General features: G+C 44.3%; 1 protein-coding gene across 2 annotated transcripts in view; it reads left to right on the forward strand.

Annotated features, from left to right (window-relative positions):
- Positions 1–16,348, forward strand: part of mthfsd (methenyltetrahydrofolate synthetase domain containing) — a 48,755-nt gene that overhangs the window by 16,656 nt on the left and 15,751 nt on the right. For both annotated transcript variants that reach the window (XM_067997512.1, XM_067997513.1), the window contains exon 3: positions 7,176–7,289. In XM_067997512.1, the coding sequence (XP_067853613.1) occupies positions 7,176–7,289 (114 nt within the window). The remainder of the gene's footprint in view (positions 1–7,175; positions 7,290–16,348) is intronic.

The following is a 16,348-nucleotide window of genomic DNA, read 5'->3' on the forward strand; positions in this document are numbered from 1 at the left end:
CTGTAATGCGGAGGTTATTAATATGCAATCAATGTCTTGGTCACTTACATAAATAGAATGCTGATATTTGAGAGAATAATTGAACACATTTTAGATTTTAATGCTGTAATGTTACAGTTATGGTGACTTACAACATTAAGTAAAAATCTGTCCAGATATCTATATTATCCTTAAGACGTTGAAAATTACTTTGGGAGAACACAGCACATTCTGAATGCATACTGTTCACCCATTTCTTTTTGGAAACTGTGTTTGATAAAGTACATAGAATGTTTATGTTCTAGAAAGTGTAAGCGTGTATTAAAAGCATTAAAGGGTTATTACTAGCAGTGTTGTGATAGCCCCACCTGATATAATAACAGTCCATCAGTGGTTGTCACAAAACAATACAACTCTGGTGTTTGTTGCCAGTTTAGTGTGGGTCAGTTTGACCTTGTTGATACTTGCGTGCGTGCACTGTGGAAGGAAAAGGTTACACAGGTGAGCCAAAAATGCATCTCTTTGATAGTCCCTGCTTTATTAATCACAAAGATATATTGCATCGTAAAGAGTAACAGGCAAAAAGAACAGAACAAATATTTATCTGTAGAGCAGAAGGGTCTGTTTGCATGCAAACTGAGAGGCTTGAGACAATCTATAGCAATGACTAGGTGTTCCAGTTTCTATCCCTCATCATTTGCCGCTGCTGAGTCTACTCTGCAGTGCTGTGGTGCCTGCATATCCATTCAGTCATTGATGGCAGCCATTGACTTTCCTTTCAGCCATTTTCCTTAAAGCTATTTTCATGAATTGCTCCTCCCCTCCATTGTCCTTTCCTAAGGTCTCTCCTCCTCTATTCTTTTCCAGACAGTTGTTTGACTTTTCTCCCAGTTCTTCTTCCTCCTGTTGCTTATCATTTTGGTTCCATTTTTCGGAGCTGGCCAGGGTGACTACTGGATCCCACAAATGGGATGACTTTCAGTGACACTGTCTGTGGAATGAGATAGCAGTGTTATTGCATCACCATAGTGCTATACATGACACTACAAAAATCTTGAAAATGACAAGTAAAAGCATCTGTTAGATTAACAGTAAGGGAACATTTATCCAACAGTGATCATAATATGATTGAATTCAATGTTAGGTTTGAAAAGGAGAAATGTAACTCAGTTACTAACATTTTAGATTTTGGTAGGACTAACAGGATGAGACAGAGACTGACAACAAGGAAACAGCATACAAAAGTGCAAAGAATAGTATAGATCCCAGGGTACTAGGAGAGATATAAAGAACAGCAAAGAAGACAAAAAAGATAGTAAGAGCTGCAAAAAGAGAATTCAAAAAGAAACCGATGAGGGATATCAAGATTAACACAAAAAGTTTTTACAATTATATTAGAAGAAAAAATGTAGTCAAGGGTAATATGGACCCTTTAAAAACAGATGTGGGTAATATTGCAAATGAAAATAAGGAAATGGCAGACCTGTTGAATAATTACTTTGTCAGTCTTCACAGTAGAGGAAGAGGATAATATACCTAACATTCCAGGGAAACTAATAATGAATCAAGGACTGCAATTCACTAAAGTTAACGTAAGCAAGAAAACATTATTAGAAAAATAATGGCACTAAAGAGTGACAAATCCCCAGGACCTGATGGTTTCCATCTCAGGGTTTTAAAGGAAGAAGGTGAGGAAATTGCAGATGCTCTTTTAAAGTTCTCTCGATTCAAGAATTGTATCTTAGATTGGAAAATTGCAAATGTAACTCCATTATTAAAGAAAGGTGAGAGAGAGAAACCAGGAAATTATGGACCTGTTAGTCTAACATCAGTTGTGGAGAAGTTATTGGAATCTGTAATTAGGGACAGTGTTACTGAGCACTTAGAGAAATTTGAGCTGATTAGGGAAAGCCAATGTAGATTTGTAAAAGGTAGGTCATGTCTAATGAACCTAATTGAATTTTTTGAGGAAGTAACTATAGTAGACAGGGAAATGTCAATGGATATAGTTTATATGGACTTCCAGAAGGCATTCGATAAGGCTCCACATAAGAGACTGTTAGCTAAAATTAAAGCTCATGGAATTGAAGGCCAATTATTGACTTGGTTAGGAGATTGGTTAGGCAGTAGAAGACAGAGAGTAGGGATAATGGGTATGTACTCAAATTGGAAGGAAGTGGTGTCCCACAAGGATCTGTGCTGGGGCCTCAACTATTCACTATATTTTCCATTGACTTAGGTAACACAATAGAGAGCCACATATCCACGTTTGCTAATTAATCATTTTAAATCTGGGATCGATGGATTTTTTGCTAGCCAAGGGTATTAAGATTGGTGGCATAGTAAGTAGTATAGATGGGAACATAAATTACAAAGAGACGTTGTTAGATTAAATGAGTGGGCAAAACTGTGGCAGATCGATTTCAACGTAGGACTAAAAAAGTATAGATCAGAGTATTTTTTAAACCGTGAATAGCTAGGAACAGTGGAGGTCCAATGAGATTTAGAGGTCCATGTACACAGATCACTAAAATATAGTAGTCAGGTAGAAAAAATAATCAAAAAGGCTAATGGAATTTATAACTAGAGGGCTAGACTATAAAGGGAAGTTTTGCTACAGCTATACATAGCCCTGGTTAGACCACATCTGGACGACTATGTACAGTTATGGGCACCGCACCTTATTGGCCTTGGAAGGAGTGCAGAGTAGATTCACCAGAATGTTACCAGGGCTCCAAGGGTTAGATTGTGAGGAGAAATTCCATAAACTAGGCTTGTGTTCCCTGGAATATAGACGGCTAAGGGGTGATTTGATTGAGCTATTTAGGATTTCGATAGGGTAGATAGAGAGAAACTTTTTCCATTGGTGGGGGAATCCAAGATAAGGGGACATAACCGTAAAATCAGAGCCAGGCCATTCAGGAGAGAAGGTAGGAAACACTTCTTCACGCAACTCTCTCCCACAAAAAGCAATAGATGCTAGCTCAATTAATAATTTTAAATCTGAGATCGATAGATTTTTGCTAGCCAAGGATATTAAGGGATATGGAGTCAGGGCGGGTGGATGGAGTTGGGACACAGATCAGCCATGATCTCACTGAATGGCCGATTGTCCTACTCCTGTTCCTATGTTCCTAAAACAAAAACAGGGGTTCCAGGATGGCCAAGCACATTGGAGCACCGTTAAGTGGCAAATGGAGTAATGGTTCACAGGATTGATAGATCCTCACTCCAAGCTCTGCTAAGTTCCAAATCTCAGTGATATTAATGTGGGAGGTGCTTGGCCTCCACTTAGTTCCATGATTGCAAAAGAGGAAGAAAACAATCAGAGGGAGAGCTTCTATACAGCTGTCATGGACTGGTCATCCAACTAAAGAGCAGCATTAGTAGACTTGGAAGTTAGTCAGCTGCATGAAGTAGGTGGCCCATCAAATGGCATGTGGGCAGTAAAGAATAGAGGAATTCCATACCTTCTCCTCTCCTCCCTGCCCACCCACCCCCTCCAAAATAGCACAAGGGGACGTGGCATGAGTTAAATGCATGTCAATCTAGCAATGGATTATGTAAAATAAGCCACTTCTGACATGACATGGCACTTCTATCTGTGCTTGTTGATAATTACCAGGCCACTTGATTATTTTCCATAATATCCTCTATAATGTTACCACTCTTGTTGCAATTAGGTTTAAAGAGTTTTACTACAACATATTCTGAAGCCTAATTTTTTTTTTATTTCTTGCCTTTTTTTTTCTTGAAGCTTTCCTGTACCACAGACCCAATGTTAAAGTGTATTTATCAAGGAGGCTTATCCATTAAATCCCAGATACCATACAGCATTCATTAGTACAGTAATCTGAAATTCCTGTGACACATTGGTAAAATAAAGCATCCGAAAATCTGTGTATAATGTATTTTAAAGGATATGTAATAGTTATTAAAATCAATATCTGAATAACCATTTTCCCCATAGGAACAAAAATAGTTACAAGCATTTATTTCAATAAGGAAACTGCAGTGGCAAACATTGTTGATGCATCATTTTAACGTGGCAAGAGCAGTTGTTGGTTTAAGTTATCTGCAGCTTTTGAGGGCGTTAAAGGATCATTGTAAACAATTATATTGTGACGTCACCAGTCATCACCAGACTTTGAACTCTGCTATTGGAACTTTCCTAAAGCTTCCTTTCTTCTAAAGTAATCGCATGCATGGTTTGAACTTAATGCTCATTGACTTGTAAAATGTCAGTGGATTGCGTTAATGGTTTGCCAGTGAGCTTTCCCATTACTTCTTGGAGCACCAGTTGCAGGGAGAGTCATAGTATCTTAACCTTTCAGTCTTTTTTAAATCCTCCTTTTTTAAAAAAAGAAGAAAATATATTCTTGCCGTATTTAGATTTGTACCTCTTTCGCCCCTTCCCCGTCTCCCTACACATGCACCTATACACACCCCAACACACTCACATACACACCCACTTAGACCCCCCCCCCCCCCGCGCATGCCGCACCCCCCCACGTCTCTCTAACCCATGCCCCTCCCTCTAGGAAGTGCCTGCCACCCCCCACCCCCCAACGCTGGCTGCCTCCCACATCCTCCTCACACGCCTCTCCGCCGTCGTCCAGCTGTGTGGGACTGTGCTTTCCTGGTTCCATTCTTATCTATCCAGTTAGCAGCCAGAGAATCACCTGCAATGGCTTCTCTTCCCACTCCCACACTGTTTCCTCTGGAGTTCCCCAAGGATCTATTCTTGGCCCCTTCCTATTTCTCGTCTACATGCTGCCCCTTGGCGACATTATCCGAAAACACAATGTCAGATTCCACCCAGCTCCATCTCATCACCACCTCCCTCCACCCCTCCACTTCTTTCCATTTATCACGTTGTTTGTCCGACATCCAGTACTGGATGAGCAAAAGTTTTCTCCAACTAAATATTGAGAAGACCGAAGCTATTGTCTTTGGTCCCCTGCGCAAACTCTGTTCCCTAGCTACCGACTCCATCCCTGTCCCTGGCCAATGTCTGAGACTGAACCAGGCAGTTCGTAACCTTGGAGTCCTATTTGACCCTGAAATGAGATTCCGACCACATATCCGTTCCAACACCAAGACCATCTACTTCCACCTCCGTAACATCGCCTGCCTCAGTTCATCTGCTGCTGAAACTCTCATCCATGCCTTTGTTATCTCTAGACTGGACTATTCCAGTGCTCTCCTGGCTGGGCTCCCATCTTCAACCCTCCATAAACTTGAGTTCATCCAAAACTCTGCTGCCCGTACCCTAACTTGTACCAAGTCCCATCACCCCTGTGGTCGCTGACCTACATTGGCTCATGGTCTGGGAACAATTCAATTTTAAAATTCTCATCCTTGTTTTCAAATCCCTCCATGGCCTCGCCCCTCCCTATCTCTGTAACCTCCTCCAGCCCTACAACCCTCCGAGATCTCTGTGCTCCTCCAATTCTTGCCTCTTGCGCATCCCCAATTTTAATCGCTCCACCTGCCTTCAGCTGCCTAGGACCTAATCTCTGGAATTCCCTCCTAAACCCCCCTGCCTCTCTACCTCTCTCTCCTCCTTTAAGATGCTCCTTAAAACCTACCTCACCTGCCCTAATACCTCCTTATGCGGCTCAGTGTCAAATTTTGCTTGCTAACACTCCTGTGAAGCACCTTGGGATATTTCATGATGTTAAAGGGGCTATATAAATGAAAGTAGTTGTTGTTGTTATGGACACATGAGCCTTACTTTTCCTCAACCAAGATGAGATGGTGAACTGACTAGCTGCTCAAAGGACTCTCCCAATCCAGCTCCCCAGTTTATCTTGTTTTCCCTCTCTGGGGAAGCCACTCAGTTTTTTTTAAAATTTGTTCATGGGATGTGGGCGTCGCTGGCGAGGCCGGCATTTATTGCCCATCCCTAATTGCCATTGAGAAGGTGGTGGTGAGCCGCCGCCTTGAACCGCAGCAGTCCTTGTGGTGAAGGTTCTCCCACAATGCTGTTAGGAAGGGAGTTCCAGGATTTTGACCCAGCGACGATGAAGGAACAGCGATATACTTCCAAGTCGGGATGGTGTGTGACTTGGAGGGGAACGTGCAGGTGGTGTTGTTCCCATGTGCCTGCTGCCCTTGTCCTTCTAGGTGGTAGAGGTCGTGGGTTTGGGAGGTGATGTCGAAGAAGCCTTGGCGAGTTGCTGCAATGCATCCCGTGGATGGTACACACTGCAGCCACGGTGCGCCGGTGGTGAAGGGAGTGAATGTTTAGGGTGGTGGATGGGATGTCAATCATGCGGGCTGCTTTGTCCTCCCCATTGAAGGCACGTTTGAGATCAAGAGATCTTCATAAAGGAAGTTTTGAGCACAAACGTACATCTCACTACTGTGAGGTACAGTATATTGATACACAGCTGTCTTGCACTTGCTGCTTTTTTAATCCATTAGAACTATATAACTCCACAACATACTGTTGACATCTAAATAAGTAGCTGCTTTAAAGTACAATTTTGAGATATTAAAATGGACTATTCTGTGACTACTTTGTTTCTATGCTACTTGATTATGTCTCGTAGCTGCCTTTATTTCTTAGCAGCCATCTTCCTCTTTAATACAATGATGGATAACTTTACCTGTAGTTGCATTAAAGAGACAAAGAAGGGAGCTGCAATTGGGGTGCTACTGTTCCCTCTTCTGATCACTGGCCAATGAACTATGCTGGAAAGTAAATCTGTGGATCTTGGGTGAAGACAAGAGCAGGCTTGGTGCTGATGCCCTGGTAGTTGAATAGCCCACTGGCACGTTCTGTCTAGGACTGCACATGAAGAATTACCACTTGGTGAGATACAAGAAAGTTACTGTGGCCCTTGGAATTGTAATCCAGCGAAAGTACATGCCTTCATGAGAACAGAGAATGGAAAACACACAAAAAATACAAGGAGTGCTCATTATCAAAAAAAAGAGTTATTATGATGTGTGAATGTATTCTGTGTGTATCTGCGTAGAGGAGAGCCTTCAAAGTTGCAAAGAAAGATCCTTTGAAAAATGAAGTTAGCAGAATGGTTGCACATTCCTTGTCACTTTTCAACTTTACATCATTAATGTGGGAGAAGTGTGGTAAGGTACTGTAATCTCTGTGGGTAGTGTGGTAAAGTACATCGGTGTAACAAGATGTACATGTCAAGATATAACTGATATACTCTTTACTATTTTAGGCCAGAAAAACATTGTTGGTTCCAACTCCGCGGCTGAAAAGAGGACTGTTCAACAAAATTGTCCCACCTCCTGGAGCGTCAAAGGAAATACTGCGAATGTGCTCTACTGCTCAGGTGGGTACATCAGTAACAAACAAACTCTTTTTCATGTTTTAAGTGACTCTTTGCTGGATTATGAACAAGGCAAGTGATTTGGCATGCCACAGTATTGGTGTGTAGGTGTATTAGCGTGTTTGCATGTAGATTGTGTAGTAGGCATGTTGGGGTGTCATGTAAGCGTGTTGTTGTGTAGGTGTGATAGTGTGTTGGCGTGACTTGCTGCTTGAGTGTTGTAATTTTGCAGAAAAGGTTTCCCAACAACTCATTTGCCCTTTATATGAGATGTGATGGCAGAAAGTGGCCTATTTAGTTTCAAGATCAAGGAATTTGTTGATAGGGCCTGATAACTAGTTGCTCAGATGCTGTTTGAAATCCACATTCGTTACTCAGTTGAGTCGATAGTTTAGGCTTCATTTGAACGTACACATTGGAAGATTCCAAAACTGACACATTTTCTTTGCCAAGAAAACACACGTTACCTAGAGCTCATCCACAGGATTCTAAACTGACTAAACTAACAACTTCGTCCATTTTTTTTCTAAATACTTAACAGTGAAATCAACATTATCAACTTTGGGTAAACAGGGCCAGACTGTTCCAAAAGCGTAGCCTTCCTGAAAACTCTGGGCGGTCCTTTCAGTTTTTGAACGTTTTTATTTTTGTTAGATGTCTTCATTCGATAACTGTTTGCTGTGTTATGATGACCCAATTCAAAAGACTTTTCATGGCCAGTAAACCATGCAGTAGTTGCCTTTTGACTAGGGGGAATATTTCTGCTTGTTGCCAACAGCTGAGGGCTCTGCTGGTAGTAGAGCGCCACCTCGTGTTTCTTTCTGGTACACCGATTGCTACAGCTTGAAAATGGGCAATCAATTCGGGCCTGCAAATATTAACAGCTAGTTAAAGATTGGCAACTCAAGTGATCTGGAACAGGGCATAAACTGCAGCAGCAGTTACATTGATTTGAGATCTGGTAGAGAATAAATGAGAGGACACAATCACGATTGCCTTTAACAGAGGAAGAAGTTAAGGGGTAATGATAGGGCTTTCATTAACAGGGTCACCAGCCACTTAAAATTGCCGCTGTGACAGGATATGAACTGTTAATGAATTAACCAAGAAGTAGACATGGAAAAAACGTGCAGAGAATCCACAGCAAACGATTAGATTCAGTACCGTGATCACATGTCTTGGTATAATGATACCAGTGACTGTATCACAAGGCTTCCATTATAAAAGGTTAACTCCTTCACTGGCAGAGTGCTAATAGAAACTCAGATCTTTTTGTTCAAAGCTGGCTGACATGAAGTTAATATTTAAGTTCTCTTTTGTGCTTCCGATTGATAGGGCTGTTAATTTGAGAAACTTGGAAACAGGGTTAACTCTGGCTGTTTACATGTTTACACAACGCATTTGTAAACACCAGAAGGGTTACTGAAATAGTCTTCACTTGTTTAAGGTGAACGTTCAACCTTCAGTGCCTTTTTACTTGGTTACATATTTACATGCTAACAGGTGCACGAATATTTAGAACGGCTCCCAGATAACTACTGAATTAGAGCCGTTCCGCACATACTGCTGTGAATTTTTACACATACTAGAATATTGTTGACCGCCCTCTCTCTTCCCCCTTATCACCACAAAGGAAGAAAATAGCAATGGAAAGCTCAGTATATGTTATCTTGGAGCCCTTGGTATAGAGATTCCTGTACAAGCTCCCATTGACTTACAGTAGAAAGAAAGAAAGAAAGAACTTGCCTTTATATAGTGCCTTTTACAACCTCAGGACGTCCCAAAGCACTTTACAGCCAATTAGGTATTTTAAAGTGTAGTCACTGTTGTAATGTAGGAAATGCAGCAGCCAATTTATGCACAGCAAAGTCCCACAAGCAGCAATGCGATAATGACCAGATCATCCGTTTTTTTTTAGTGATGTTAGTTGAAGGATAAATATTGGCCATGACACCGGGGAGAACATCTCTGCTCCTCTTCGAATAGTGTCATAGGATCTTTTACGTCCACCAGAGAGGGCAGATGGGGCCTTGGTTCAATGTCTCATCCGAAAGAAGGCACCTCCGACAAATATGGGAGGCGGTAGCAATGCATCTTTCCCTGGATGATTTATGTATGAGCAGCTGCACTCAGTTTCTCCCACCCCCCCCCACAATCTTTTTTCTTGATAATTTTCCACACTCTTCTGCATTCTCCCCTTTGCTAGGGTACATTTGCACAGGCACTAGGTGCCCTTCAGTTCTTCTTCCCACCCCTTAGCCATAATTCACAATTGAGTCTTGACAGCAAATATTAGCAACTACGCCACAATATGAGGCATTGTGGCCAAGCCAGATTCTGTCCTCACCCGCTGTCCCCACACACGTACGCAAACATGCGCGTGGGCACATGCTCGCCCAGGAGCCGTTGATGAATAGCCATCTGGAATCGTAACCTTGGCTGATTTTGCCTCACGCCAGCCCAGGAGTGCTGAGGCCACTTGCAGTAACTCTATTCTCTAACCCCAGTTGAGGTAAACACAGACCAGGATTCGAACCCGGGATCTTCTTGTTTTGTATGGCTAAAAAAAATAGCAATAGCTATTTCATCCCACTGTAGAGGCCTTTCAGAGGTTGAAAATGTTTTATAGACATTCTTCATTATTCTTCCACTAACTTTCAGCCAGAGTATAATAGGAAGGCCGGGGGAAAAAAATCATGCTTTGGCTAGGATATTGTGTGTATGAATATCTGCGCGATTGATGTCTTCAAAGAAAGATGAAAGTTCTGAGAAGGTGCCCTGTTCTGCTGCCGTTACATCTGACCAGAAAAATAATCCTCCCTCACGACACTGCCAGAAGTTAACAAAATTCAATTCACTGTAAATGGAATAGAAGATGTTGTAAAACTTTTATCAACCAAGGTGTTTTAGAGGGGGAATCATAGTTGAACCATGGAAAATCCTTTTATTTGTGGTCGTTGTCACTGTCACTCCAAAAACAAAATCTTGGTCAGTGATCCACTATTACAATGAAGTGCTTTCAAATATTATAGCTTGGTGTCTAACAGAACCCTTGTTCACCCACATGGGCCTCATAGGAACAGGAGTAGGCCATTCAGCCCCTCGAGTCAGTTCTGCCATTCAATTAGACCATGGCTGATCTGTATCTTAACTCCATCTACCCACCTTGGTTCCATATCCCTTAATACCTTTGCCTAACAAAAATCTATCAATCTCAGTTTTGAAATTTTCAATTGACCCCCCTACCACCCCCCCCACCCCCCCCCCCCAGCCTCAACAGCTTTTTGGGGGAAGAGAGTTCCAGATTTCCATTGTCCTTTGTGTGAGGAAGTGCTTTCTGACATCACCCCTGAATGGCCGGGCCCTAATTTTAAAGTTATGCCCCCTTGTTCTGGTCTCCCCTACCAGAGGAGATAGATTACATCACAGCACAGAAACAGGCCATTCAGCCCAACTGATCGATGCCAGCGTTTATGGTCTACAAGAGCATCCTCCCACCCTTCTTCATCTAACCCTATAAGCATATCCTTCTATTCCTTTCTCCCTCGTGCTTATCTAGCTTCCCCTTAAATGTATCTATGCTATTTGCCTCAACTACTTCTTATGGTAGCACGTTCCACATTCTTACCATTCTTTGGGTAAAAAAAATTCTTCTGAATTCCCCATAGGATTTATTAGTGACTATCTTATATTTATGACCTCTAGTTTTGGACTTCCCACAAGTAGAAACATTTTCTCTATATCTATCCTATCAAACCCTTTCATTGTCTTAAAGACCTCTATCAGGTCATTCCTCAGCCTTCTCCTTTCTAGAGAAATGAGCCCCAGCCTGTTCAGCCTTTCCTGATAAATATATCCTCTCAGTTCTGGTATCATCCTTGTGAATCTTTTTTGTACCTTCTCCAATGCCTCTATATCTTCCATCTCAACTCACCATGCCCTCTCTCCTTTGAGCTCGTTGCCCACCTATCCTCCCTTAACCTCTCTCTCCATATAAACTCCCCTACCCATATTCGCGACCACCCTCTCGACCTTGCCGTCTCACGTTGCCTCTCTACCCATGATTGATACGATGGGGGTAGTGCCATCTCTGATCACTTCCTTGTATCCCACTCCACCCACATCCCCCTTCTCCCTCCCAACCCCACTTCCTTCTGTGTCCGCCCCTGGAAAAAACGCTCCTCCAAGTCACTTACAACAGCACTTTCAAATTCCCAACTGTCTAGCCTTTGGCCCTCCATTTACCATGACATTTCTGCAATCTGCTCAATCACACCCTCGCCTCCATCTTTGATGCCCTTGTCCCCATTAAAATCATTACTCTCACTCACTCTGGTCATTCCTCCTGATACGGCCCTCATCTCCGTTCCCTTATGTCCCAGGGACACAGACCTGAATGTTTATGGCTGACAACTGGTTTAACCGTTTACCGCCAGATCTGGCTGGACCGCATAAAGCAATATCAGGTCCTGCTCTCCTCTGCCAAAACTGCTCACTATTCCAGGGTCATCCTGGAATGCAAAGATAACCCCCAGATTCTCTTCTCCATGACCGTCTTCTTAAACCCCTCTCCCCTGCCTCCTCCACCCTCACCTCCAACAACAAGTGCGAGGAGCTCATGGACTTCTTTGTCACTAAGATTGAGACCATCCGTTCAGCTGCTTCTGCCGCTTCCCTCCCTTCCCCTAGGCACCAAGCCAAACTTCCCCTAAGATTCCTCCCTGCCCTAGCCCTGAACTCACATCTTTCCTTTAGTTTCTCTCCTATCTCCCCTCATGTCCACACCAAGCCCATCTTGACCATGAGACTCACCTCCTGCTCCCTCGACCCTATTCCCACCAAGCTGCTAACCACCCAACTTCCCTTCCTGGCCCCCATGATAGCTGATATTGTTAATAGTTCCCTCTCCTCAGGTACTGTCCCTCTCCCCTACAAATCTGCCGTCATTACACCCCTCCTCAAAAAAACCCACTCTTGATCCTTCTGTCCTTGCAAACTATCGCCCCATCGCCAACCTCCCTTTCCTCTCCAAAGTCCTTGAGCATGTTGTCACCTCCCAAATCCATGTCTGAATCCCTTCAATCAGGTTTCCACCCCTGCCACACTACTGAAACAAATTAAAGTCACAAATACATCCTATGTGACTGTGACCATAGTAAACTATCCGTCCTTGACCTGTCCGCATGGTTGACCACTTCATCCTGCTCCAAACCCTCTCTTCAATCGTCCAGCTGGGTGAGAGGGCACTCCCTGGTTCCATTCTTATCTATCCAGTCGTAGCCAGAGAATCACCTGCAATGGCTTCTCTGCCCGATCCTACACTGTTACCTCTGAGTCTCCCAAGGATCTATCCTTGGCCCCCTCCTATTTCTCATCTACATGCTGCCCCTCAGCAACATCATCCAAAAACATGACGTCAGGTTCCACATGGACGCTGACAACACCCAGCTCTACTTCACCACCACCTTCTTTGACCCCTCCACTGTCTCTGATTTTTCAAACTGCTTGTCTTACGTGACCAAAAATACCCTCCAACTAAATATTGGGAAGACCAAAGCCATTGTCTTCAGTCCCTGCCACACACTCCATTCCCTAGCCACCGACTCCATCCCTCTCTCTGGCCACTATCTGAGGCTGAACTAGACTGTTCACAACCTTGGTGTCCTATTTGACCCTGGGATGAGCTTCTGATCACATATCCGCTCCATCACCAAGACCACCTACTTCCACCTCTATAACATCGTCTGTCTCCGCCCCTGCCCCAGCCCATCTGCTGCTGAAACTCTCATCCATGCCTTTGTTACCTCTAGACTTGACTCTTCCAATGCTCTCCTTGCCGGCCTGCCATCTTCCACCCTCCATAAACTTGAGCTCATCGAAAACAATGCTGCCCATTTCCTAACTCACACCAAGTCCCGTTCACCCATCAGCCCTGTGCTCACTCACCTATATTGGCTCCCAGTCTGGGAACGCCTTGATTTTAAAATTCTCATCCTTGTTTTCAAATCCCTCCATGGCCTTGCCCCTCCCTATCTCTGTGACCTCCTCCAGCCCTACAACCCTCCGAGATCTCTGTGCTGCTCCACTTCTTGCCTCTTGCACATTCCTGATTTTAATCACGACACCACTGGCGGCCGTGCCTTCAGCTGCCTCGGCCCTAAGCTCTGGAATTCCCTCCCTAAACCTCTCTGCGCCTCTCTTCTCCTTTAAGATGCTCCTTAAAACCTACCTCTTTAGCCAAGCTTTTGGTCACCTGTCTCATATCTCCTTATGTGGCTCCGTGTCAAATTGTGTTTGATGATCGTTCCTGTGAAGTGCCTGGGGATGTTTTACTACATTAAAGGTGCTATATAAATGCAAGTTGTTGTTATAATATGGAGACTAGAACTGTGTACAATACTTTAAGTATGGTCTAACCAAGGTCCTATACAAGTTTAACATAACTTATCTGCTTTTCAATTATCTCTCTAGAAATGCATTCCAGTGCTTGGTTTGCTTTTTTATGGCCTTATTAACTTGTGTTGCTACTTTTAGTGAGTTGTGAATGTGTACCCCTAGATCCCTTTGCTCCTCTACCCCATTTAGACTCTTATTATCCAAGCAGTATATCGCCTCTTTATTCTTTCTACCAAAATGCACCACCTCACACTTACCTATATTGATAGGTAGATAGAGAGAAACTATCAATTCCTTTAATCATCTTAAACACTTCATTAGATCTCCCCTTAATCTTCTATACTTAGTGGACACAAGGCTAGTCTATACAACCTGTCTTCATAATTTAACCATTTAAGCCCTGGTATCATTCTCGTGAATCTGTGCTGCACCCCCTCCAAGGTAAATATATTCTTCCTGAGGTGCGGTGCCCAGAACTGAATGCAGTATTCTAAATGGGGTCTAACAAGCTCCTTATGTAACATAAGTTTCAGTATCAGTATTTAATCAGACTCGGTTTCAGTATTTATTTTGCATCCTTCCTGAGGTGTCTTCATGCACTACCTTATCTTATAATAACTTAAAAATCTTCAGCAAGTATGAACCAGTATTCATGAATGACTTTCTCCTGTTAGATACTGGCTTTTCTTCTAAGGGCAATTTGAAGTTGACTGTGTAATTTGGCAGCAAGTGCACAGTACTCCAGCTGCCAAGGAGCTGAACTCTGTGCCTTCATCAGTGTCCAGGATATGATTTTTCCTGTCTCCCAAGAAAGCTATCTTGCTAGGTCCATTGGAGAGACAATAAAGACTGATGACAGCTGGTTAATGCAAAAAGAGCACACCTGTTCTGGTACCCCAGCATCAATATTAAAATGCCTTAAAAGACACGTATGGGAATTGGCTGTGTGCATTACTTGCCATTGTGTCTGTGATTAAATTTGATCACTTCCTGTTATCATCCTCTGGCTCTGTTTGAGAATGAGTGTGGAGTGTGAACTCTTGGAGCTAATCGGTGTTGGGATACCGGTCCTGTCCAGCTGTAAATAAATTCATTGCTCGCTGTCCTTACCTTTTAAGTGCTAGCCCGAGCAGCGTGTTCAGAGCAGATAAAGAACAGAAGCCAGGCACTAGCCCACAAGAAATAACAGAGGGAAACATGGGGGATTGGGGGCAAGTCACTGCTGGCTCTCTTTTGCCTACCTTAGTCACCAGTTACAGAACGGTAGTATTGCTTTGGTTACCCTGCCTCAAAAAGAATATACAGCGAAACCTGTAAGTTACGGACACCTTATGGACTGGCGTCAGCTGTCCTTTTTTTTGTAGATGTCCTTATTTTCAAAATGGTCACTGTATGTACTGTAAAAATTTTCGGTGGAATGAGGAGTTCTTTACCCAGCATCCATAGCAGCAGAGAAACCGCTCTATCCCTGGGATAGAGCCGTGCAAGCATTCAATCCCAGAGATGGAGCAGTTTCTCTGCTGCCATGCATGCTGGGTAAAGTGCTTCCCATTCCACAGAAGCTATTTCTTTCACAAAACCTGCTGCTACCTCGAGTTGACCAGCACACACTGACCTCACGGGAACTTGGGGGCAGAAAAGGAAGCAAGCTGCAAGGGGAAGTGCCTGTGATCCCAACTCGGTGAAAGTTTCAGATACAGTGGGCTCGATTTTACCACCCGCTATCGGGTGCGTTCTCAGCGGGGGGGCCCCGAAAATCGGGAAATCCAGGACCGGGACCGGATCCCGCCTCGATCCCGCCCACTTCCGGGTTCCCTGCTGACGCGCCGGCGTGCGCGCGCAGCCCCCGCTGGTGGGAATCCCGCAGGGAATTAAAGCCAGCGGGATGCCACTTGACAATATTTAGTTAGGTATTTCAGGTCATTAACTGACCTGATTAAGGGACTGTGTGGGATTTTGAACAACATGGGACTGTTTCCCACACTGGGGGAAACACTCCCAGCTCGAATGGACGTGTTGCAGCTGTCAGCCTGTGGCAGCTGCAAAGGTCCATTTGACAGGGGTTGGGGGAGACCCTCACCCATTGCAGGAGGCCACTCTGTCACTTGGGACAAAGTTTGGCCTCCACCACCCTCCTCCTGACGGTCAAAGTCACCAACCTGCACACTTAGCCCAGGGTCCGGAGATATGTACCTACCTTGCGGACCCCCTCAGATGTACATCTTGCGGATGGGAGCCGCCGTAGCTGCAGTCATGACCTCCTCGGAGGGTGAACAGCATCACCAGCCTCGCCATCCACGCCGTCCACCTCTGACACGTGGAGCTCCACAACAGAGTGCTGTGACACATCCACCTGTACAGCAGGAGGGAGGGCTACCGCAGAGAGAGATGCGTTGCAGAGGGCACTACCCTCGCCACAGGTTCCACAGACCGAGGCTCAGCCTCCTGGACCTCTCTGAGCAGCAGTGCACACGGAGGCTCAGAGTCACTCGACATGTAGCTGTGGACATTTGCAGCCTCTTTCATGCCGAGCTGCTCCTGGCTGGCCCGTGCACCATCTTCCTACCTGTCGCTGTCAAAGTCACCACTGCCCTCCCGAACTTCTCCTCCGCAGCCTTCCAGGGTGCAACCGGGTACATCGCCGATGTCTCTCAGTCGTCTGCGCA

The sequence above is a fragment of the Heptranchias perlo genome, chromosome 16, assembly GCF_035084215.1.
Source record: "Heptranchias perlo isolate sHepPer1 chromosome 16, sHepPer1.hap1, whole genome shotgun sequence".
NCBI lineage: Eukaryota > Metazoa > Chordata > Chondrichthyes > Hexanchiformes > Hexanchidae > Heptranchias > Heptranchias perlo.